This window comes from Halichoerus grypus, chromosome 4, assembly GCF_964656455.1.
Source record: "Halichoerus grypus chromosome 4, mHalGry1.hap1.1, whole genome shotgun sequence".
Classification (NCBI taxonomy): domain Eukaryota; kingdom Metazoa; phylum Chordata; class Mammalia; order Carnivora; family Phocidae; genus Halichoerus; species Halichoerus grypus.
In genome coordinates this window covers 169515236-169542233 of record NC_135715.1, presented here as the reverse complement: position 1 = coordinate 169542233, position 26998 = coordinate 169515236, and the positions used below count along the sequence as shown (strand labels likewise).

Here is a 26998-nt window from a genome sequence, read left to right as displayed (position 1 = left end):
CCTGGGACAGAGCTCTGCATCATTGGGCTCCCTGCTCAGTGGGGAGTCTGCTTCTCCCACCTCCTCCCCCTCCCCCACTCATGCTCTCGCTCTTTCTCTGCTCTTAAATAAACAAAATCTTATAAAAAATTGTGGTTGTAATTAAATTAGAGATCATTATCAGTCTTTAATACATATTGTTTATATTTGTGTTTCCCAGAGACATACAAGTTAACTGTCTTTGATAATGATAGCATTAAACATCAATATAGCAGTTTAAAATATGTTCCATAGTCTACAGACTAATGCAGCTTTGTTTTATTTGCGATAAGCTTATGAATTTGTTTTATAAAAATTTTGGTTGATGGCTAGGTGTTCTTACCTCATTTTCATCTGTCAAAGAATGACATATTTATTCCTTTAATTATATTCAAATCCCAGCTATGAAGAATGTTTTATAAAACAAAATCCATTATTTTACTATAAGTACATTCATGACTTTTTTAAAGAGTACGACTCATACTTCAAATGAGATTCTAACCTTTTGTGTTCTTGTATCATCAAGGTAATTATTTACAATATAATGTGGAAATTAGTGTACTGACAAATAATTTCTAATTTTTTTTAACAAAGGCAATTGTTTGTTTCTTTTCAGTCTATTCGAGAAGTCACAGGCTACGTGTTAGTAGCTCTTAATCAGTTTCGCTACCTGCCTCTGGAGAATTTACGCATTATCCGTGGGACAAAACTTTATGAGGATCGATATGCCTTGGCAGTATTTTTAAACTACAGAAAAGATGGGAACTTTGGACTTCAGGAACTTGGACTGAAGAACTTGACAGGTAAGGAAAATATACAAAATTGCAAATATGCTCTCATTATCAATTTAATGCAATAAACATACACATATGTGTGTAAGGTTACTGTAGTATGTGTTATACTGAGGAACACTATAAAGCATTTAAATATCTAGTCTTTATTCATTTTATGGGAAATAATGCCTTGTGATGCCCTTGCTTTTATTTACAGATATTGTAAGTGCAGTCTGAAAAATACCGTAATACTGTATCTCAGCTGAACAGAAGTACACTCTAAGGAAAAGCTCAGTGGCTGAAAACTGAGATAGGAAGCAGGTTTAAGAATGCTGTGTTTGGTGGTCTCAGGTGAACAGTGGACCATATCATCAAATCTCTGCAATAAATAACACCACAACCTTCACCCTTGTTAGAGCTCAGTAAATACACAAGCCTTTATATCTAGTTCCACTAATCTAGTTTTTTGCACAGCCCCTTATTTTTGGAAAACGTACCTTGATTTACTAATTTAGTTTTGATTTATTTTATTCAGTAACTCACTAAATGCCATCAGAAATTCTTTCTCAGAATGTTTCAATACCATCAGTGATTTTTCCCCTAAGATTCGAAAAAGGAATTAGCTAACAACCTAAACTTATTATCTTGCTGCCAAAAAAAAAAACAAAAAAACACAACACTTTGTAGGAATTTGTTTTGTAAGCTGGTCCTGGCATTCCTGCAGATATCCTTTCAGTCCATATGGTTCATAGCTCATACAGGCTATCGTAGGAGGTTTGGTACAAGGTTTCTAATCATGAGTTTTGCTATGTGTGCCTATAGTCAAGTACTGCTCATTAGTAATTAATTATCATCTCACAGTGGGATAAAGGAGTTTAAACTATTAATTTAACCTACATTAATATGATCTATATTTTGCATCAAAATACATAGTGATTTTATGTGTGTTTGAGGCCACTCAGTGGTAATGTTTCTTGACATTAAAAAATTACAATTTTTAGAGGTACTGCCTCAAAATACTAAGTAAAAATAACATTGATATTGTCAGGTTACTAAAATTTTTGTTTCTTTAATTCATAGTGGATATAAAATATTTTAAGTTAGAAATAGCTTCATAGTTAGCCAGACATGTAAGCTAAAATTGGATATTTTGGACGAAGAAAGGAATACTGATTATGTTATTTATTTTGGACATGATTGCTATAGAACTGATGGCATAATGGCAAATGCAAATTATTCAGAATTTATAGATTCCTTCATTAACATTTTACTTTTTTTGTTCTTTCCTTTCAAAGATACTTTCCTTATTGAAGAGTAGGATTTTTGACTAAATTGCTACTTGCATGGAAATAATGATAGGAAGAAGAATTTTAGAGCTGGAATGGATAGAGAGAAATTGAATGATTGAAGTTAAGAGTCTAAAAATAATATAATCCAGTTAAAACTTGCATAGGAATAATTATGTTTTATTAAATGATTTTCCTCTATTTATAATAAAGAAAAAATGAATACATTTCTTTTCAAACTTTTTATAATACTTGTTAAGTTATTATTCCATAATATGTGCTATTTGAACAACCTTTTCATCCAGAAAATCAATCTTTAAAGAGCTATCTTATTTATTTTTACATTTAACATTAGTACTACTCAAATATTTTTTAAGTTAATCAAAATTATGCCACATTTAAACATACCTTATTTATTGAGTGAGCTCACACCATGATTGCTTATGATTGTGACAGTTTGTGTCATACCAAAATACAACACTGTTATTTCAAGAACATTTTTCCATATTCTGCCAGAAAGTCTTATAATATTTGTGTGTGTGTAAAGTAAGTAGAAGTGAGTAACTAATAAGTGGCTAAGAGAATGAGTTGATTGTTCAGAACAAAAAATGTGTTTGTTCAAGAGTTATTAATTTCTTTTTGAATATAAAGAAAAGTAAAATAAATGATGGAAAATTTAGACAACTTGGAAATTGTCCAAATATCTTAATATATTTATTAGGTGGCTGAGAATTACATGTGAACATCAGTCCAGCATCATTGATCTTCCTCTAGATAATTGAAATCAGTAGTGTAACTCCAGTTTTGAAAATCGAAAGTCACACAATAAGCATGATTCTGTTTGTGTGTAAGAATATATGAGGAAGGGTAGGAGATACCTCACTGTTCATATAAAGAGGAATTGGGGAAGAAATTTGCTCTATAGTTGTATCTTAAAGAATTGAGTGTTCTAGGTAACCTAGTAAAGTAACCAGCAAACATTGCAATTCACTTCAGATAAGATTGTTTTTGTGTTTTGGAAAGATAATTTTTCTATCTTGTTTGTTTATGTGTTATACAAAGAAAGTTGATAAAAATTTAAAACAGTTTTAGGGTTATATTAAGTGTAGGGCTCCAGGGTTGGCCCTAATTTTAGGGCTGTCTTATATAATATGAAGGGAAATGGAATACCTGCTGGAGTAGCCAAATACCTCACTACTTAACTGTCCTAGGGAATTAAAATTTTAACTTGGTTCTTGAAAATAAAAATAAAATAAAATAAAATAAAAATTTAACCCCCTTCTTAAAGAACCAACTGCATCAGCATCACCTGGGTATTGTTAGAAATGCAAATTTTAGGGCTTTATCTGAGACCTAATGGACCAGAAACTCTTGTGGTAGGGCCCATCAATATGTATTTTAAGGATCCCCCCATGATTCTGATGGCCACAAAAATTTAAGAAACACTGTCTGTTTTTAATTAAAGATATGTTACCAAGAACCAATAGCATGATATCTAGTTAACCTCTTCACTTACTTGATCTAAATAATTTTCATTCATTTATCATCTCCTAGAGAGAAGGGAAGGAATGGGACAGAGAACAGGTGAATTTGTGACTGAATGATGAGAAATACTCCTTAGGTTGAGGTGAGAATGAAAAGAGCATACTAGGAGCCTGGCTGAAAACATGTGGGTATTAAAGAGCTTGGAGGTTAGCAAGATGCTGGGAGTAAACTTTCTTCTGTATTGCCATTTGGTCTGGTACCAACTTTGCATAATGGTAAACCATAACAGGGACAATAATAATCACGGTCAATTTTCCTTCTAAGCAAAATTTTATTTTTAAACACTTTCAACAAGATAAATAACAAGTACTACGTGTAAGGTAGGAAGTATGCAGGTTGTAACAAATAATTTTGAGATTATGAATTCATATATATATTTAATATATATGTAAAATTTTTGTTTTTCCTGAAATCCTTTTTGCAGTGTTGACCCTAGAATAATATGCCTTTTTTTTTTTTAATTACATTTGTTGCCTGTAAACTCTATCTTTGTGAAAAGGGATGTTTGATTAACTTGAGACTGTGAGATATAAGGATTAATGGTTGGATGCCACTTAACAAAGATATAAATTAACTTCCACCTTACACATTCTTATTAATTAGCTTGATGGTCACCAAAAGCTATTGCTTGGACTATAGTTATTACTATAGATCTTACTTAGAGACTTTCATTTTGGTTGTGCCCAAAGACAAGAAACACAAACATATTTTCTGGCTACTGCTGCTACTCACATTTCCCTGGTTCATTGTCAGTGAGGTGGACAGAGTGGAGAAGAGGCAGGTTCCTAGGCTAGAGATATGCCGCACAATCTAAAAGGGAGTAAGGAACTTGTTTTGGCAATCCCTAGGTGCTGTGTTAGGCTGGGTAATCCTTTTCTGGTCAGGGGAGAGACCATATTTCCATCAATGTGTCCATCAGGCATGTAACCTTCTTGAGGCCATTGAGAATGACAGTACTGAACCAGAGGACTACAGAGCTGGAGAGAATTCATTACTTCCTTTGTTAAGGTCACTTGCACGTGGCTGTGGCTTTATTAATCACTCCCATGATGTTAGTTTATTTTTATAAGATCCTTCTTAACCAAATATCCCTATTCTAAATTCAAATCAACATCTAATATATTTACAACTTTAATTCTACAAGCTTCTACTTATTTAATTACCTGTCTGACCAAAATCTAAATGTCATTATATGGGGCAAAAAAAACCCAAAACCCAAAAAACCAAACAACAACAACAACAACAACAAAAACGATTATTTTCTCCTTTCTGGAATTTATAGAATTACCTCATCTGAATAATATTATACAATCTCATCTATATGTGATATTGTAGATATGAAGGAATCTTTGAGAAATACCTAGATTCGTATCTATTCTACTATTCATATTCTATTTATAATGATGATAACCTGAATACAAATTTACTACATAAATATGTACATTTTTCTTATCAAATTTCACCTTAAATATTTGGATTTTCATTTTATGAATTATTAGAATATCTCTTTTGAATAGGTAAAATTTGAGGTGATACCAATATACAACTTATGTTTTCCAAATATTAGCCAAATACTCTCCATATTTTCAGACCAACACATTCTTGTATTAGTACCTTTATTTAATGGTTTATGACTATTCTAATTATTTGGTTAACTGTGTACTGTATCATCTTGATTAGATTATTATTTGATATGTGGACAAGCAAACATTTTAAACAGAAGTAAAATGCTGAAGTTATTTTTGGGAGCCCTCAGTAATAATGGAAGGGTATATTAAGTTTACTGAGTTCTAGTAGACTAAAAATAAAATGAAATGCTTAGTTCAGGAGATAGAACATCTGATGTAACAACATTTAAGTTTCTCAAACCCCTTCAGCATTATTCAGTGACAGTCAAGTAAATCACCTAACATTGAAATGGACAGGCCATCTGCAGTCAACTCAATGTATGTCAAAGAGCATGGGTGTGGAATCAGAAAAAAACAAAACAAAACAAAACAAACCCGTTCAAATGTCAGATCACCACTTACAGTCTGAGTGTCTCTCTGAGACTTAGATTCTTCATCTTTAAAATTGAGAAGAAAATTCCACCTCACGATGTTATTATAGGCATTAGAAAAATAAAGTAGAGAACTTGTCAACCACAGCATCCTTCACGTAGAGTATACTTAGGAAACCTTCATCTTCTTTCACTGTATTGTTTTGTCCTTAGCTTTTCTTTGTGCCAACACAGTGACAAAACAATTGTACCTGTTTCTGCATATTCAAATAGGTTCCTGTTGCTTCATTGGGGCCTTGAAAAGTGACTTGTTTAGACAAAAAGATGCTCCAAATTTCAGTGTCTCTTCAGATGCCACTTTGAAGCTATTTTATGTATAGGCTCTATTTCTCTGGCAGGGAGAAGCCTGAGGCTTTTCTTTGTCTACTCTCAGTGTGATCCTGTCTTTAGTACTTCATAGCACTTCTCTCCTGTCTTTCAGTGCTCACGTCAAGCACCTGTTACCCCAGCCCTTCGTTTCAAATCTCTATCATCATGTTTCACCCTTCATTGGCCCTGACATTTGCCTTGACCTAGACAAGAGACATATTCATTCTGAGTTCGTTTTCTGACACTAGAGTTGCTAAGCATTTTTCAACTGTTCTGTGAAAGGTCTTAGTAATGTTTGAGTGAGTTCAACTAGCCTAGTTCAGCAGTTGTTGTTAAATACAATGTTTGACAAAGGTGCTGCTAATATTTACATAAGAAGAACTACTCAGCATAGCGTGGATATCTGAAGAAGAAAAAAAAAATGGTTCCAAGAATACTCCTAGCTTAAGGATAAATTACTTGGAAGATGATTTGATCAAAACTAACCTATAGTGAAAACCCTGTGAGACAGATGGAATCAGTGAAGAGTGGCACATACTTATGAAGGCATCCATTTTTAGATCAGGTCCACAGTTTCTAAAAATGATACTCTAATCAATGTTTTCAAAGAAGGTTGTTTGCCTGCCATGTCAGAGAGTGTGTATTAACTAGAAGAAGGGAAATTATAATGATACATTCCAGTGTCTAGGTAAAACAGAAACCTATTTGAAAGTAAATACTTTAAATGTGAGATCGGTTAGAGTGGCCATTGCAGCAAATTTCTAGGACTCATTCTTAGCTTTGGAGAACTGATTAGTGAATTTATGGAATTGAATGAAGGTAAAATGGGAATTTCTTCTCCTGCTGTACCACTCATTAGAGAGGATACTGTTCCTGGAGCAATAAGGGATGAGATGGCATTTTCAGGGAATGGAATAATTCCTCCTCCTCTAGCTTACATGTTTTTAGTTGTGAATACTCGGATAATCTGCTCAGGTCATAAAAAAGCAGCCCTGTTGTTGATTTATGTCCCATTCAGGGATCCTGAAGGCATCCCATTCTCTGAACTACAATCTTTTTAATCCCTATAGCATCTTTAGGAAAAATATTGGGGTAAACCTAGCATTGTGGAAGTCTTTCAGGAAAATTCCCTACTTGAGACTTCAAACCTCTGTCATCATCCTTTTTTGTCCTTAAGATAGTCCAAGAACTGCAGATTCCCTTTCCTAAGAGAGAAAGCATACATATTCTAAGGAAAGAAAACATATAAGGTCAAAAAACTCCCTTCTTAAAGCTCATTTGTTGGGAAAATGTGCTTGTTTTGACATTTAGAAAGTGGAGGAGAATCTTTGCTCCTCAAGGTCCCAGAAGCAGTAAGGGAAATTGATAGTGATCACCACGAGTCCATGAGTCCATGATTTCACTTCAAGGAAATCAGTTAAGGTATCATAATATCTGCCTCCTCACCCTCATCCCAGGACATTATCTTGGCTATAAGCATAAATAATCCAGACTTTAAACAGAAGATCTTAAGGTTGTATTTTAGAAAGAACTTTCTGATTTTATTTTATTTTTTTTTTTAAGATTTTATTTATTTATTTGACAGAGAGAGACAGCAAGAGAGGGAATACAAGCAGGGGGAGTGGGAGAGGGAGAAGCAGGCTTCCCGCCAAGCAGGGAGCCCGATGCGGGGCTTGATCCCAGACCCTGGGATCATGACCTGAGCCGAAGGCAGACGCTTAACGACTGAGCCACCCAGGTGCCCCCAGAACTTTCTGATTTTAATTGTTGTATAATATTTGAATACATCATGAATGTACCTATGAAAAATGGTGGTAAGGTGACAACAAAATACAATCACACACACAAAATGACAATATTGTATATACTGGATTTGATTTAAAAGTATCAGAGGGGCGCCTGGGTGGCTCAGTCGGTTAAGCGGCTGCCTTCGGCTCAGGTCATGATCCCAGGGTCCTGGGATCGAGTCCCACATCGGGCTCCCTGCTCAGTGGAGAGTCTGCTTCTCCCTCTCCGTCTGCCTGCCTCTCTGCTTACTTGTGCTCTCTCTCTATCTGTCAAATAAATAAATAAAATCTAAAAAAAAAAAAAAAAGTATCAGATCTATTTAGTTTTATAGCCACTGCCATTCAACTGTGACTTTTTTAAAAATCAAGGTTACTGGGGCGCCTGGGTGGCTCAGTCGTTAAGCGTCTGCCTTTGGCTCAGGTCATGATCCCAGGGTCCTGGGAGCGAGCCCCTCATCTGGCTCTCTGCTCAGCAGGGAATCTGCTTCTCTCTCTGCCCCTCCCCCTGCTTGTGCTCTGTCTCTCTCTCTCATGCTTTCTCTCTCTCTCAAATAAATAAATAAAATCTTTAAAAAAAATAAATAAAAATCAAGGTTACTAAACTCTTAGTCATAACTCACGTTTATTAATAGGCTCAATTTTACCGGTAAAAAGTTCAGGATTCTTTTGGAAAGTGATGTCAATTCAAATATTTGTTAGCTTTGTTTTTTTCCACTTGTATATTCAAGACACTGTGCTGAGGTATGAGTTATTCTAAATTAGCTCTACCTACCTGTGTCCTCTCAGTAAATATTATATTTCTGACAAATATTTACCTACCAACTGCAATGTGAAAGCACTGGGAAAGTATTTTCCCCAATTATATTATTTATAGTCAAGCATTTCCATGGGGTCAAGAGCCTCCATTTTAATCTGTTTTAACTTCAAAAGCATCAGTTGACCTATAGAGCCTTCTGTGATGATGGAAATATTCAATCTGTGCTGCACAATTGAGTAGCCAAATGTGGCTTGAAATGTAGCTAGTTTGGAGGAAATGAATTTCTACTTTTATCTACTTTTAATTCATTTTAATTTAAATGGCCACATGCAGTGATCAATATTAGAGATCATAATAGTGATCATATTAGGGCAGCACTAAAGGGACAGTATCTTTTACTGAACCCAGGGCAGTAGGCAAGGATATTTACCTGCAAAATACCATGGAGAATCAGAACATAGACGCTGAATTGAGACCCCCTCCCTTCAAATCCTCTTACTCAACTTTCTAAACCTCAGTTTCCTCATCTTTAAATGAGTATAATGGGAACTCTGTAAGATGGTTGTGAAAATTAAATTGTAAATTATGAAAATAGCATTAAATGCAGTTCCTGCAATGAATATTATTCATTATTATTTGAGAAGTATGCTTTTGGTAAGAATAATAGAAACAGCCTGTTTTTATGATCATTGGAAGCATGTTAGGCCTATATAATCAAATTGTAAGATACAAAATGTGTCATTTATGATTTGGTACTTGACCAGATCTTATATTTGAGTAAGCTGCATTGCTTCTTAATGTGTTTTAAGCTCTGGTTATTGTAACAGATTTTCTGTTTGATAGAAATGTGACTTTTCAAAAATGAGATTTTTACTCTCATCCTCAGTTGCCACAGTATATAAGTACCTAGTTATAAATAGGTCCCAATGTCTATTTTTTAAATGACTTTATTGAAAGAAATAAGGATCAGGAGATTATAATTTTTTTTTTTTTTTTTTAGCAGAGAAACTATATTGAAAATCTGTTGAGGATTCTTTCTGGCATAAATAATGCCCAGGTCCTTAGGAGTCTCTATTCCACACTGAAAGTTCGTATTCATAACACAGTATTTATATAATAACAAGAAAGTCACAAAAGAAATTCCTCTATAAAATGTTTTATCAAACAGATGTCTACCATACTTCATCAAATCTAAGTCACCATCAGTTGTAAGAAATATTTATTGTTTTCAGGCCACACTAAGAGAAAAAGTGAAAGCCCAACAGAAATGTAAAAGGTTGTATGATGAATCAAGATTTTAGAGATATTAAATATGGAAAATGCATTTTAGAATTGATAAAATATAGTAATATATAAAGGGAATAGAGATACAACAAACCCCTTATTAACTTTCTAGAAAATAGCTGTACTTGTAATGGTGAAACTGTTTACTGTGGAAGTATATCAAACAAGTTATAATAGAAATGGCCAATATTTCATAAATGATGAATGGAATTTTCCATTCATCTGTATCTATCAGGGAATAAATAAATATAAATTCCCATGGCTCAACATGTTTTGATGTAATAAACTAACCTGGAAATTTGAATTATTTATATATTTTTTCTGTTGTTGTTTCTGAGAGTTATCTGATTTATTGACTCCACTGGCAAAAGAGATGAAAATATAGTTCAAAAGCAAAAAAAAAAAAAAAAAAATTGCTTATTCTAGGAATTTCTCTTAAACTCTGCTCTCTTAGTAATAGACATCAACTAGAGTTTAGGATTGCCATAGGATATCAGAGGTTAAAGAGGGTTTTTACTTGGATCTTCTTTGCCAGTCTCCCTAGAAGTTCAATACAATTCTCTGTTATTGTAGCTCTCATAATATTTCCCTTGCCCTACTTTTAATACTTTTTGACCTATTCTCTGCAATATGTTTTATATTTTTTTTAGCTATAATTTTCTTATAGGCTAAGTCAAGTTGTTTTGGTTATTAAATCCTAACAACCATAACAATTCTGAGGAATATTTACTGAGAAAAGTAAAGAAAAACAGTGAACCATAACATTTTCTTTCTTCCAAAACCATTCAAATTACCCAATTTCATTTGCTCTGAGATGCAAATTAGAGGTTTGATTTTGTGGTATCAATAATGTTGAAAAAAGCTGATATGAGAAAAAGCATTTTTGATTATCTACTATGAAATAAAGAGACTTCAAACCTTAATTATATATTTAATGACATATTTAATGGGCATATTCTGGCAACTATTGACATAATAAAGATTACATTTTAATTTTAATGTTACCAAATTCTCTAAACACTCTGCTTTAATATTTAGTGGGGTTGTTCTGTATTATGTAGATTATGTATCTGGTGATGTCCAGTCAAAAATCCTATTATAAATTCTAGGTTGTTTTTTTTTTTAAGATTTATTTATTTATTTTAGAGAGAGAGAGATGGTGTGCAAGGAGAGAGGCAGAGGGAGAGGGAGAAAGAGAGAATCCTCAAGCAGACTCCCTTCTGAGAGCAGAGCCCTATGGGGGGGAGGGGTACTTGATTCCAGGACCCTGAAATGATGATCTGAGCTGAAATCAAGAGGTGGCCACCTAACCAACTTAGCTACCCAGGCACCCCTATATATTCTAGTTTTTAACTGTATGTTTTACTAGAATTGTTTTAGTCTGTGTGCCTTTTGTTTTAATGACTTTACCTACTCCTTTTAGCATAATAAATCTAGAAAATAAAAATACATATAGCATAATAGAGCCCAGGATATATGTACTACTAATAATAATAATATCCATAATTAATAAGCATTTACTATGTAGAAGCCAATTATTTACAAACATTGTCTTCCTTCATCTTTATAATAACCCCATTTAATAGGTTACTGTGGTTATTTCCCTTTTGAAGATAAAGAACTGCAGTTTTGAAATGATGGGTAACATGCTACAGAGCACACAATGATTTATGGAGTTCAGAGTTGAAGCCAGGTAGTATAATTCCAGATTTTCCTTGTGTCACCATGTTATAGAGATTATGAAAAGGAGGTAGATCACATGACACACCTCTTTTCATCTTCTGCTATATGTTAATTAGGTGAGAATCTATGAAATGACTGATCTGATCCAGGTATTACTTTTTCAGCGCAATCCTACCATTTTATTTCTTAATGAGACTTTGTTTAGTGTAGATACTTTACCTAAGGAGTTAAATGACTCTAAAAGAGATTCATATTGCATAATAACCAGGTTGAATTATTATAATATTGAAAAGTATTTTGTGAGGCTATTTATGTTTATTCCTATAGATATTAGAAACTAAAATGAAAGAGTAGAGTAGCAGAATTAAATAAAATGCCCTAATTGGGAATTGACTTCATGACCTTTCCTTTATTAATACTAGAATGCAAAAGAACAGATAAATAACTATTTGGGGTGTGCTTTATTTTGTTTTGATATAGCTCTAGAAGTTGTGTGTTCTGTCAAGATAAGCTTTTTGTCCTTGTCTTAGTCTAGTGATCTTTCTATTATATTATTCCAAAGATACGATTTTATTCAAGGAACTAGAGGGAAGTAATAATTTAAAAGATTTTTATTTTTTTAAAGATTTTTTATTTATTTACTTGACAGAGAGAGAGAGACAGTGAGAGAGGGGACACACGCAGGGGGAGTGGGAGAGGGAGAAGCAGGCTTCCCATGGATCGGGGAGCCCGATGCGGGGCTCAATCCCAGGACCCCGGGATCATGACCTGAGCGGAAGGCAGACGCTTAACGACTGAGCCACCCAGGCGCCCCTAAAAGTTTTTTAAAAAGTTATATGTCAATCTCTATGTGATTAAGTATACATTTTCATTTATTAAATAGAAGAAAATGAAACAAAATAAATTCTGGAGTTCATGTGTAACTCAATTGTAATCCACATTTACCATTTATCTACAAAATACAATGAAATGTGACATGAGCTTTATAGTGTCACTCAAAGAATACAGTTTAGTACGTTTTGCAAGGAAAATATGGAAAAGATAATGAAGCAGTACTTGGCATATCTATAGATATATCTTTTATATAGCATGGATAGAAAAATGAAATGAAGCAGGGAAGCAGCCTATGTTATTGCTGTCACTTTTCACATAGTGAATGTGTGGCTGAATTTCACACCTATGCGTTACATTGTCATTTCATGTAGTTAGAAATTACATGTCATAATGATAAATCTTTGCGATTAAAATTGTATCATGCTTCAAATGCAGGCCTATGGTGCTCAGGGAAAAGGGGTGAATCAAGAATTAGTGTCTTGGTTCAAGTGCCTCTTAAAAATTAAGAAAATCTAAATATCATTTGTGTAAAATAAATACATCAGAGCTCACAATATAGGTTATCAACTCCTTTGTGATTTCATTGAAAATCATCTGCATAATTTAAGTAGCTATCCAATTGTTTTATGTATTTAATATGTATTACAATGCACAGTGGCTTCTTACATTAGATTTGGCTCATTATTAAATGTAAAATATTGAAAAATTCTAAAAACTTAATAGTATTTGTTGAGCCATCTTGTGTCAATTTTGATGTCTGATTTAAATTTAAATCAGGGAGAGATTTAGTGTAAATTTTCAGCTCATTTACATTTTAATCCATTAAAATATGACTAAGATATTCAGGACCAGAGAAGACTTGAAACATTTTTCCTTCTGAATCATAAAATATTAGATTTTTAAAGAAGAAATAAACAGTAATATACAGTCCTCAAATTAATAGAAATAAAAGCTCCAAAATTATACGGTGTTTCTAAATTTCACATGTATAGATAAATATAAAATGACAGGCCCCCAAATGGTTTTCTTCCTGAAAAATGTATCTAATTATAATTGCAAATGACTACTTAAGCCACCTACTTCGTACTGTGGAAAAAGTCCTTTGAAAAAAAATGCCATAAAATTAGTGAGATGCAAGGGGAAAATAAAGGAAAATCCATACATGTCTATAATGTTTGTTTAAGAGCCAACTCTGTTGCCATTTATAGTTCTCGGGTTTGCCTTTCACCCATTAAAAAATTGTAAAACAATCACAGAGAATTAAGTGTCTTTTGTTGTACCTAAGACATACTCTACATTTGGGCTTAAAGTCACAATAGTTTGGGGGAGGGCAAAGTAACAAAAATAGAGCTCAGAAATAAAATTGAAACTTTCTTGATCCCAAAATATAACTTTTGCTTGAGAATGTGGATTTATTGTCACAATTCATATCTAGCCTGTGTGGTCTGGATGAGAAGGTATGTTCTAGAATGTGAAAATGTATCAATATACTCTCTTCTTGTCCCAACAGCCTGAAAAAGTAGAAAAAACCCTGAGCTTTGAAACCTGATATATTTGAAATTTCATACTAGTACTACAACTGACAAGGGAAATGTCAAAACAGTTTAGTGCTATCCATCAGTTTCCTCATCTGAAAATGAGAATTGAATGGAAAAGATTCATGCAAATTGCCTAGAATAGTGATTAGCACAAAATAGATGTTAGTTCCCTTCCTGTTTCCCCCTTCTTTATATAGTTCTCAATGGAGTAATAGTACTTAAGAGTATTAAGTTTTTTAGTTTATCTTTGCCACATCTATATAAGCTGTGTTCTTTATTGGTTCTTTATTGACAGATGCATTTGATTTTAGAGAAGCCTAATCTCACTAGCAACCAGAAGATTCATATTCCGATCCCACTTGTACCTTAGATAAATCACCTAATACCTCTTGCAATGAATTTTCAATTCTGAAATGAAAGGTGAATTTTCTTAGTTTTTTTTTTTCTCTTCTTCTTTTCTTATATCACTTATAATACCTATCTGCTGCCTATCTTCTGGAAAAGTTCTAAGGGAAAGTGTGAGTCACTTTTTCTTAGTGTTCAACTTCCTTAGAACAAGTGAGGAGATGACATTAACCCTTCCAAATCAGCAGAGAATGATACTGCATTTTTGCTGAAGTTCAAGCATTTAATTAAAAATGCAACTCCATGTGGATACGTAGGGACCTCTATTAGGGTTTAATCGTTCAGAGTGTATTTATTTCCTAGCACAGGGATAACAACATACTGAAGTAATGATATCCACATGCATTTACATTTAGCTATGTGTCATTAAAGGTAGATCCATTTTGTTTTAATAAATTGTTTTACTTCCATGCTAAGGCGGTGAAACCTCAGGAAAACAAAACAAAACAAAAAACCTTTGGATGACTTTTCAGGAGGAAAAAAAAAAGAACATGAGCTGAGCAACAAAACCAATTTAGTTGGTTTTAAATACTGAGTTAAAGCCAAGGTCTCCCAGTGGTGCCAAGCAAATCCTATTCATTTCTGTTCATTTCTTAATTTCTTAGTTCCTCTCAAAGTATTCAAATGTCTCTGCTGGGGAGAGCTACCAATTCAGCTAAGAATGTGTTTCCCCAGAGATTACTTTTATACTGTATCTGAAACTCATTAATCATTCCTTCCTTTTAAATCCCCATTACACAAAAAATCCTGGGATTTGAATGCCTAGATATTTCATATTTAGTTCTAAATAAGCAGAAACAATACAAAGTATATTTTTTCACCCCTCCTCACATGCTGAACTTGCAATAAGGATATTTTGATGATTATTTAAATGGCTAAGATCTATTTTAAAGGATATTTTCTGGGGCTTTTAAAAATAATTAAAAGACCTACTTATTGTTTGCTTGGGAACTTGAACTTCTAAGGAAAGGGCAGGCTCGTGCTAATAGTGTTTTTGGTAGCTCAATCGCTAGAGCACGGCTGGGTCTCTGTCAGTGTGTGAAACAGATGTAAAGCTTGTGCTGTCAAAACAGTGGAGGCGTGAGGCACCTGCAGAGAGAGTCAGCTTGGCTTCCAGACTCAGTAACCACATGAGGCTTAGGACTTGTGTTCTAAAATTAGAATCCTTACTTCAAAGATAAAGGCCTAGGGAAGGCACCTCAGTGGCATTTTACATATGCTTGTAGATTTACTTCATATGTTTGTATATATTTTTTTACCCTATATGTAAGGTAGAGAAATGGCAGCTTAGACCTCTGATTACATAGAACTGCTGTAGAAGTTTCAACATAGCTTTTATTTCTGTATGTAAGACCAAGGTTTTTTAATACAAATAAGGGGACCATGTCTCTCTTACTTGCGTGGCATGAAAGCATATTTAATAGCTATTTCTATATTTTTGCTTCAAATCGGAATTCTGCGACTGAAAAGTTGTAGTATGAAAAACATTGCTGCTTATGTTAGGTTACAGAATCAGTTTTCTGTAAAATGATTATAATAATAAATCCGTACGGGTGGACAGGTACTATCTATTTCGAAGTTTTAAAAAGAAAAATAAACACTGACACATGCCTAGAACAAAGCAAAAGACAAATTAGAAGATCAGAGAGAGACGTAGAGAAATAGGCTCATAAAAAGATAATAAAAAAGAGGCTATGTGTGTGTATACATATATATAAAATCTCCATATAAATATGATATAGATACATGTATGTTTATATACATATATATGTATACATGCACAGATACATACCTATATTAATGTGTGTGTATATGTAGTTTCTAACTATGATGCGTAACCATACACTGTGTCACTGTCACATATCCAAGGAACAATATGATCAACTAGCTATAACCCTGCTTTTCTAATCATGATCTGAAATAATATTTGGCTTCCAAGAAGTCATTTTCATATAAAATTAATTTTATAGAAAACAGCATGCAATTCAATACACAGAATGGCAAATGAGTAATCCATGTGTGTTTATGTCTGTCAACATGGTACTGAACCTTTTGTGTGTCAGGAAATGTGCCCACAGGCTGAAATGAATGTACAAAGGCGTCACATGGGGAGAACATGCTGGAGGGGTTCTATTTGATGTTTTCAAAGTGCTCTAGGGTTTGTCTTGCAAGAACCCTTTTGGTTTTCTTTCTTTTTAAAAAATTTTTAAATTTTTTTAATGTTTTAAAACACATGACTTTCTTTGGAAACATCCTGGCAAGAGAAAAAGAGTAAATTACAAATGAACTATACAATCGTATCCTCCCTTTCTCTCTCCTCTCTTATCTCTTTCTCCCTCAAACACACACAGCTCTATCTCTCTGTCTCTCAGGCACCTCTCTCTCCCTCCCTCCCTCTCTCTCTCTCTTTTTCTCACTTAAGATAAATGTTCAACTTCTGTGTATCTACAGAGATAGCTGCCACAATCAACAGTCAGGATTTGTGAAATTACATACCCAGAATTTGAGATCACAAACTGTATTAACTAAGGACAGAATAAAGAGAGATGGCCCTGGGCTCCTGGGTGGCTCAGTCGTTAGGCCCTGGGTGCCTGGGTGGCTCAGTTGTTAAGCGTCTGCCTTCGGCTCAGGTCATGATCCCAGGGTCCTGGGATCGAGCCCCACATCGGGCTCCCTGCTCGGCAGGAAGCCTGCTTCTCCCTCTCCCACTCCCCCTGCTTGTGTTCCTGCTCTCGCTATTCTCTCTCTCTGTCAAATAAATAAACAAAATCTTTAAAAAAATAAAAAATAAAAAAAATAAAGAGAGATGGCCCTGAAGTGAATACCTATTATATGCACCTAAGTTTTTTTTTTTTTTTTTTTTACTTATTGGTTTATGTGTTTATTTATTTAAAACTATTAGGAGATTTACACTTATCTTCTACCAAAGGGGAACAATTAAAAGCACTCTGTCCCTTGCGCATTTAACTTAAACAATCAAAGGTTGAAACCAAGCTTCAGATCATCCTAACCTTACACCTAGAACATTGTTTTGAGAGCTGTAGATTAGGAGGACATGTTCTGCTAAATGTCTTTTTCAGTACACCATATAAAGCTAAGATTTATTTTAAAAATGACAGAAATTCAACATATCTATAAGTGATTCAAGTAATTACTTCTTTGCAAGACAAACATAGGTTTGATATCATGCTAATATCATTTTCTTGTCATAAATCCTTCATCTTTAACTCTTAAACTAAAGCTGGATGGCCATGGGAAGCTTAATATATCATTATTCATAATACTGAGCTTGCAAAGGATAAATGCATCTTGAAGGTTGATGGTAAGGGAGGCATGTTCTTTTTCCTACCAGAAAGAAAGCATGCTGCTAAACCTCTGTTTGCACACAAAAGATTTTCTCAGAAGAGTTTCTGTTGCTCTGTGGTTTAGAAGTCAAAACTCTCTTACCAGGGGTAGCCCCCAGGCTGGCATTTGACAAGAGCGAACAAACAGGTGCAGCCCTCTGTTTTCACATTGCTGGCTTGTCCACATGACAATGGTAGTGTTGTTCCCTAGGATGGGTGGTGGAGGGATTGGCTCCGCTGAGAACAAACCCACTCTTGATAAAAGGATATAATTATTATTCTCAGGGGAAATTCAAAAATATAATTCTACATACAGATGAAGTTCAAGGCATGAAATTTAACAGGATTTTTTTCACTCACCCAAAGGTCTCAGTGAAATTTAACAAATCATCAGTGCCCTGCCTCTGTCCTTAGTGAATCATTTTTGCTACTGTGGGGTTGTATGAAGATTCTAGGTGTGTGACCCATGTTAAATGGTGTTGTTTCTGAGAAGACCTGTTTCAGAATTTCAAGAGGATAGAAAATGCTTAAATTTTCCCTTCTCTGTCTGAGTGCCTTAGAATTATGTGCTAAATGAATGTCACTGATATACTACTGTATGCACTAAAAAAGAAGATTCATCTATTTAATAGAAGAAATCACATAATAAATACTAATACTATTAGAGTACTTTATATATATACTAAATACTGTATATTATTAGAGCATTTACTATGTGAGTACTAAGGATTGCATAATAAAATAATACTGTTATTTTCCTAACAGTTATATTGGTTAAGTAGTATTTATACTCTGAAAGTATCCTATGCTAGAGATGGAAGTGACCAACTCCCTAATTACAGATAAGGAAAACCAACCAACCAGTACAGTGAGGTGAGACCTTGAGAGGAAAAATGACTTTTCAAAAGGCATAGAGTTAAAGTCATTGCGTAGAACCCAATTGTTTTGGACTTTGTCTAATATTTTATTTTGCTCACTCTACATTAGTGTTTCCCAGAATCTAAAGCTTATATGCTATCATGCTTTTATGCTTGAAGGCATTTTGTTGATGTAGAGCCTGGTGATTGTCTCTGTTTACTTTAGAATCTCATTATTTACATAAATAGGCCAGGAGATGAAACATGCTCATTATTTCAGAAGCCAGAAGTAAACGCAAATGTCCTTTCCATTGGTTTGGTGGTATTATTATACCTTTATGTTCTGAAAAAATGTAGTGTCTATTTCTTCTAATTAATGAAATGAAGCTAAATATGTATTTTTGTGTAAAATGAACAAAATATATTCACATTATATTTAAATTTTCACATTAACAAGTCATTTATTTTAACTTACTAAAAATAATATCTATGGCATTTACTTTCAAAACCAGGCACACAACATGCTTTAACCAATAAGTCACTATCTTCATTCTGCCCTTAACCGTTCTATTTTCTACAACCTGAACCTATCAATAATTGCAGCACTTATGTTAAGAGATATAATTTAGTCAAGTCCTACTTGCAGTCATCTACAAAAACCAAAAATCACCTCTATTAAAATTTTGTACCCCATTTAGCTTCAAGTCCACATTGTCATAAAGAAAGTAGTCTAGCTTTGTCATGCATGGCTTATGAAATTTTGCTTATTACACTAGAGTAATATTCAATGTTTGGCAGGTCTTCTGTATTAATACCCAATGGCTCGGGCACCTGGGTGGCTCAGTCGTTAAGAGTCTGCCTTCGGCTCTGGTCATGATCCCAGAGTCCTGGGATCGAGCCCCGCATCAGGCTCCCTGCTGAGCAGGGAGCCTGCTTCTCCCTCTCCCACTCCCCCTGCTTGTGTTCCCTCTCTCGCTATGTCTCAATCTGTCAAATAAATAAATAAAACCTTTAAAAAAAAAATAAAGATGAAGTAATAGAGCTTGAGTTATTTCAAGTCTATTATTCTATGTGATTACTTGGGGCCTTTTGTGTTTAAATTTACAAAATAATAAAACAGTGCAAAGTACAAGATACAATAATTTGTTTGGTAACTGGCAAATTCTTGGTCACACATAAAACTTATTTTACTGATTTTGAATAGTATCTTGCAAATTGAAATTTATTCTTCATTTTATATCAATTATTTTAAACCAAAGAACAAATCAAGAAAAGGATTACCACATGATTATTAATGAAAATAATTCTGCCTCAGAGAGGAGGTATTTGCTCAGTGTATTAAATATATGAGGTATATGACTGCAGTAGAGAACGTTTTTTCCCCACTTGAAAACACTCTTTATGTTCTACTACAAAATAAATAATAGCAAATATGTACAATACCTAAAACCCATTGTCCATTGCAATAGATTGCATAATTCATGTTCTACAGTTGTTTATATGGGGCACTGGGTAAGACAGTGTGAGTGCAGCTTTATCACCACTGCTGAGAAAGTTCATTCAAAAGCATGTTAAATTTGACACTAGTCATATTATCAATGTAATATAATATATAGTTAAGCATCATGGGTCAACTTCCAGCTTGGCTCTGATTTCAGTATCACCAAATTTTAGAGCTTAAAGTAGAATCTGTAGCAGGAACCGAAGTTTATTGGGTGTCCACTATATATTCCCTATCATTTGATTTTTCTCGATAAACATATTCATAGATTAGATAGTTGTGGCTTAGAGTTACAAAGGTTTGCTTGGTCACTCAGCATAATTAAATTGGAATTTTAGACCTTCTGCCTCCAATGTCTCATAAATGGTACCTTTGGAGTATAATCCTTTGCTTTCTCCACTCCACCACAGAAAATCTGGGCCATTTGGAAGACCCCTTGGGATGAAATAGGTCCCAGTAAATATTTGTTGAAAGTTTTTAAATTGTGGCCAAGAAGATTTAGATGGATTGGTCAGCTTCACATTGTTCCTTTGCCATCTAAAAAAGAGGATAATCCATTTCTATTGATTCTTCACTTAGAACATTACACAAAATCATTTGCTTTTGAAGAGAACATATGCAGAAGACATAATTAGGTACTTTGAAATGCCACATATTCTGTTACAGTGTGTACATGCTATCTTTTTCAATTTAACAATTTTCTTAATAACTTCTGAAGTTTCTAAACCTTCCATGATTAAGGAAGGTAAGACTACAAACTAGCAGTAGTTCTTGTCAAGTATGTTTTATTGGCTTTGGTAACCAAACTGAAAAGTGTTCTCTATCCACAAGCTCAACTCAACATCACATTTTAATGAATTTTATTTTGTATAACAGACGGCTTCATCCAATACATTCTCCAGCTTTTTCAAGAAAAAAAAAAATCAATGCATTAAATTAAAAACATTAATTTAATGATGTATATTTGAATTGTTGGGATTATTTAAGATCACGATAGGAAAAGGAACAAGAGCTTACTTACTATTTAAGTAATTTGATTACTTAGTCTGTGTTTCAGTGATTCTAAATTCTTAGAAAATGATTTCTTAGTCTGTGTTTCAGTGATTCTAACTTCAAACTGTAGTATTTTCTACTGTAAATATTTATGTGCCATGTGTGAAGTTGGTTCTTATTTTAGAGGTACTTAGTTATGCTTGACATTACATTTTCTGGTAATGTCCACCAGCTTATGGCCAACAATATAGAATTGAAAAGATAGCTAATATGTAAGGAAGTGGAGAAAGGAAAAAAGGAGTGCGCGTGGGTCCTGCTGACTACACAGCTACGGTATCAGCCTTCTCAAGGCTGGCACTTACGTGGCCTTCAGACATTCCTCGTCATAGCCGACTGACTTAACTACCTCCCTTCAGCAATTCTTTGTCTCTCCCTCCACAATAGATCACAGTTTTCTTTGGCCTTTGACTTTTCAGCTGGCTGCGAAGCTTGAAATTCCTTAGCACTGCATTCCAGTTTTATCTGGTTCTGCTTAATTGAGGCAAGGAGTAGAGTTTAAGGTTAAATGCAGAGTATTACAAGATCTGTTCGTCCAATTAAAAATAAGTTTATTACGTTCTGCAATCAAGAGTACAAAAGAAAAAAAAAAGTATGATATGGAAATGCCTTCCTATTTTACCATTCTCTATTTATTGTGGAAGAGTATACATATTGCAAAGATAAAACAAAAAAGTACTATAATCTTAGATACTATTAAATATCACTGCGTATTTATTTATATGATTTAAAAAAACATCTGTATTTTAGTTCCAAAGTGCTTTCATTCCATCTTTCAAAAATAACAGGAACAGGAATAGTTTGGTATTGTTTACATCTTTGACAAAAATAACAAGTCACTCTTTCTAAGGTTTATCTCTTGGTAAAACCTCACTAATATTAGTGCCCGTTTAGCAAGGAAGATTTTATAAGAAAGTATTTTTCTACCAACTAGATGGCTGATACTAGTCAGTATATTTTCACTGTGTGTGTAACAAATTATCTCCAACTACATTTGAATTTCAAAGCTTTCTTATTGCCTTTGACTTGGAGACTCTTATTGATTATGTGATATAAAGGAAACTTCATGAAATTTATTGTTCTGTCATTAAGCAGTTATTATTTACCAATTTTTTAACCACCCTCTCAAGCTCAAACACTCTACTAATGCCATGAAAAGAGAAAAAAGTATTTTCAGGCAAAGATTTAGAAATAATGGTAGCTTAGAGAGAGAAACTGATAGATGGGGATAAAGGTGAGTCCTCAGTCTTGGCCCCTTTTCTGTCTTTAAGATCACTTTTGTTTCACTTCCTTTACATTAAAAGAGCTGATGTCATTTATGTCATTTTTTATTACTATAAATATGTGACTCTTAGCTATCTGACCATGACCAAAGAGATACTACCAACTTATTGCTGCTCGTATCCCACACTGTTGTCCACGATGTTTTTTGTTCTTATTTTTCTATTTCTCTCTGTATACCATGAGGTGTTACCACTTTGTTTCACCTGTCTAAACATAATCTATAGCAAATCATTATATTCATTTGATTGACTTAATATGTATCTAGCACTCTTGATGAAATAAATATTATATAGAATATTCAATTGATAACTTTATCTTTTATCTGCTTTTCTGTTTTTTCATTATCTAAATTTTACTGGATAATGAATGTAATATAACCTTTTCTAAGTGAAAATTTATGGTATTCCCTGTTATCACACTAATCCCTGGAAAACTATCTGGTCACAAAAGTGTCATTTCTCAAGGTCTGGTACATGTAATAGTGTCCCTACCAGCAGCTTCAAGATGCCCAGAGTTTCCCCTGGACTGTAGAGAACCAATTTGAGCAAGCCTTTCCAAAAATCTTTTAATAGGAGCCCAGACAGAGGAACCTAGTATGGGGTTTCCATGAGAATGGCAAACTTGATAAAGCCTCTCCTTACTGGAACAATGTTCAGTTTAAAAATTGAGGTTGTGAGTAATTCTAAAAAACCAGATCTACTTGTGGACATTTAGGAGAAGGTTTTTGTCTATGTGCCACCTCTTAGCTTCACTTGGACATTTTCATTTTCTGCTGCTTGGTAAGACAGTGTAAGATATACTCTCCCCTCCCATCTCATTAAGATCTACTGCCCTAAGCCTTGCCTAGTGTTTGCACTTTATAACTCTTGCTTTGGATTTCCCTGTGGCTGTCCACTCTTTAACAGCCAAACTTATTCAGAGTTATCTGTTACCATTTTCTCCCATTCTATTTTCACACTATTCAACCAAATTATTTTTCTCAAGAATGCCAGTGAACTCCATGTTGTAAAATCCAATGGATAATGTCATATCCCATCATTTGTCTCCATGTTATGCATCCTCTGTTGGGTGGATATCCTCTCAAGATGTTTTGTGCCCAGTCTCTTTGACACACCCATCCTCCTCTGTTAGACTTACAGATACTGTGCTAACTTATTTATTTGCAGAAAAGTTCAGTATTATATCAGAGTTTACATCTGAGCTTCAGATTCATAAATACAAATGTACATATAGAATTTGCATAGAATGACCAACATATATTCTAGATTAACATCTCCAAAGCTAAACCCTTGAACCTCATTTCCCACCTCCCAACCAGTTTATCCATTGGTTTTACTATTTCAGAAATTGGTATCATCATACATTTGAATGCTTAAATTAGAAACCTCAAAGTCACCTTTATTTCTCCTCAGTCTCCATCTAATCCATTGGTAAGTCCTATGACTGTCTAAAACTATATCTAGAATCCAATTTTTTTCTTGATCTCCACTGCTGCTATCCATGTCTCAACCATCATTTGCTCTCACTTATATAATTGCAGTAGCTTTCTTACTGGTCTTCTAGTTTCCATTGCCCACCTAGAATCCAGTCTCTTGAGGGTATCCAGAGTGTTCTTTTTAAAAAATAGTTCTGATGATGTCACTCCCACAGTCAAAATCCCTCAATACTTTCCATTTGCACTTAAAGTAAAATAAAAAATTCTGAATGCTGTCTACAATGTCCTGAACATTCTGCCTCCCATGCATTTCACCAGATCCCAACCTTTCCATGCCATTCTCCCTTTTCTTCAACTAATCAGTCTTCCAGGTTTTTCTATTCCTAGAATACACCAAACATTTTACTTTGTATACATGCTTTTTCCTTTCCTTGAAATACTCTTCTACAGCCTATCGCATGACTGGCTCTTCCTTCAAGTCTTAGTTTGAGTATAACCTCTGACAAGCTTTCCCCAACAATCTATACTTCTCCATACATCTAAATTAGATTCATCAACCCACCCCATTTTTCATGTACACACTTATATGCACTGTGCATAATTGTTTTTATTCTTGTCTTTGTAGTAATTATCACAACTTGTAATTATCAATTTATTAAATTTACTCAGTTATGTTTTTTCTATTCTCTACTAGGGTGAGAACCCTGTAAATGTTGGGATCATGTCTGCCTTACTTACTTGTACATGACAGATCTTTGGAAAGAGCAATGATCTCAGTATTAAGATACCATCAGTTTGGGAGCACCTGGGTGGCACAGTCAGTTAAGTGTCTGACTCTTGGTTTTGGCTCAGGTCATGACCTTGGGGTGATGAGATAGAGCCCCACGCTGAGCTCAGAATCTGCTTAAGACTTTCTCTTCCTCTCCTTCTACCCCTCACCCCCCAAAATAAATAAATAAATCTTAAAAAAAGGTACCATCAATTTTAAGATGAGCTGTTATTTTATGTACCATTAAATAGGAAAAAATGTTGACAGTTAAACTATAATACAATTCTTTCATATCACTTGGGACTTTTGTCATATATTCAAAGGGCCTTTTAATATTAGAAGTTTAGATGTAATTTTTATCATGTCACTCTTGTGCATACATAAAAAATTTTAAAATATTGGTTGAAACATCTAAGACGTTTTTCCACTGGAATAATCTAACCCATAGTCACTTTTTTTCTTTTTTTTTTTTTGAGAGAGAGAGCATGCCTGTGTCCATGGGGTGGGGAGCTGGGTGGCGGAGAGAGAATCTTAAGCAGGCTCCACGCCCAACACGGAGCTCTAGGCAGGGCTCCATCTCACAACTCTGAGATCATGACCTGAGCCAAAATCCAGAGTCAGATGCTTAACTGAATGAGCCACCCCGGTGCCCCTATGGTCACTTTTCAACTGTTTGTTTTCATTGGGCCATCAGAGAATTGGTTGAACACTAAAATTTAGTTCTTGGAATATTCTTCCACACTGTTACCAATCATTCCACAAGGTTTATGCCTTGTAGATGATTGTGATTTCTTGATCTCACCAGAGAGTGTTAGTGCAAGGTTTTTATACAACGAATCCCAATTAGCTCCTATTCTTTCTCGAATGGTCCCTAAATGGCTTGTTTGCTTAAAAATCATGGCATTGAAGTTGTGCCATCATACCATCACAAATAACAAGGAAGTTCACACATGTGCAGAGAACTGCTATGACCTCATGACTATCATCTGGCTAGTAGCAATTATAACATGCACCCCAATTTTAGAGAGACTTATATATGAAAACTGTGCACCTTAAAATAGATGAAATAAGGTAGTAGATAGTAAAATACTGTTCTTTCTTTGTTCAACTCTTTCCATGGTTGCTTCCTTCTTTTGTTATTATTTTTTTTTTTAACTGAAGTAAAATTAACATTTAGTGTTATATTAGTTCTGGGTATCTAATAAAATGATTCAATAATCCTATACAGTGCTCATCAAGGTAAGTGTAATCTAGGTTCCTTCCTTTTTTAAAAAAAAAATTATTTATTCGAGGAAGAGAGAGAGAGAAAAAAATGTGTGCACATGAAGGGGGTGCAACAAAGGAAGAGGGTGAAGCAGACTCCCTGCTGAGCAGGGAGCCCAAGGTGGGGCTCAATCCCAGGACCCTAAGATCATGACCTGAGCCAAAGGCAGATGCTTAACCGACTGAGCCACCCAGGCGCCCCTCTAGGTTCCTTCTTATCATTCAATTTTCAGTACAAAAATTATGACCCCAGGGGGTCCTCCCCTGATAATCCTATCTAAAGTAACCCAGCACCCCTTCCCTTGCTCTGTACTGGTCACTCTAAAATTATGTTTGATTTCATTCGTAGCGCTTATCTTTATTTGATGGTTTTGTTGTTGTTTATTTATGGATTTTTTTAAATTAAGGAATAATATTCATTTTATTTTAACTTGTTTATTGTGTGTTTATTCCCTTAGAATGTTTATTTGAAGAGAACAGGGACCTTTCCTCTCTCATTCACTGATGGAATGGAAATTTGCTAACTGGATAGGTAGATGGAGAGATGGATGGTCTTTCTAACTTGATTTTTAGACTTACACATCAGCTGGGCAGTCTGTTTAGTTTTGTTTTCAGTTTTGATCCTTTCTATTTGCTTTCTGTCTCAAAAACAAGGCTCATCCTATCCCAATTCACAGCCCATATTCTTCAGAGATGTAATTCAAAGTATCAGGTCCAGCACTCCAAGCTGTATGTATGGAATGAGGGGATCATACTGGCCAGGAATAGTGGTTACTTTCCCAGAAATATATTATGATGGTTATTAACAAGAAAGAAAGGAGAAAAAGGGAAGTCTTGAGTAAAAGAAATTCACAATACAACTGAAGTTCAATCTAAAGATATGACTGTTATGCAAGGAAAGGAACTGATTTTAGTAATGTGTGTGAGAAGTGATAGTGTTTATCAGGAAACTGAATATGAGGAAAGACACAACAAGATGATTAAAAAGAAAGGTTGGCACCAAGTTTTTACTTATTTCTCACATAGGCAAAAACATATTGGTTATCTTAAATGCATATTTATATTGAATGCCTTATTCATTTGTGCTTAAAAATATGCATTTGGGTTGATTGTAATGTGCCATAAAAAACATTTCAATATTAAGAAAAAATACAAAATATGTATTTTCAGAAGCTCTATACTTTGTACTGTATCATAATCATGTTCAGAGAGACCTG

At 34.3% G+C, this 26998-nt stretch overlaps 1 protein-coding gene across 4 annotated transcripts in view; it reads left to right on the top strand.

Annotated features, from left to right (window-relative positions):
* Positions 1 to 26998, top strand: part of ERBB4 (erb-b2 receptor tyrosine kinase 4) — a 1094545-nt gene that overhangs the window by 590982 nt on the left and 476565 nt on the right. For all 4 annotated transcript variants that reach the window (XM_078071282.1, XM_078071280.1, XM_078071283.1 and 1 more), the window contains exon 3: positions 635 to 821. In XM_078071282.1, the coding sequence (XP_077927408.1) occupies positions 635 to 821 (187 nt within the window). The remainder of the gene's footprint in view (positions 1 to 634; positions 822 to 26998) is intronic.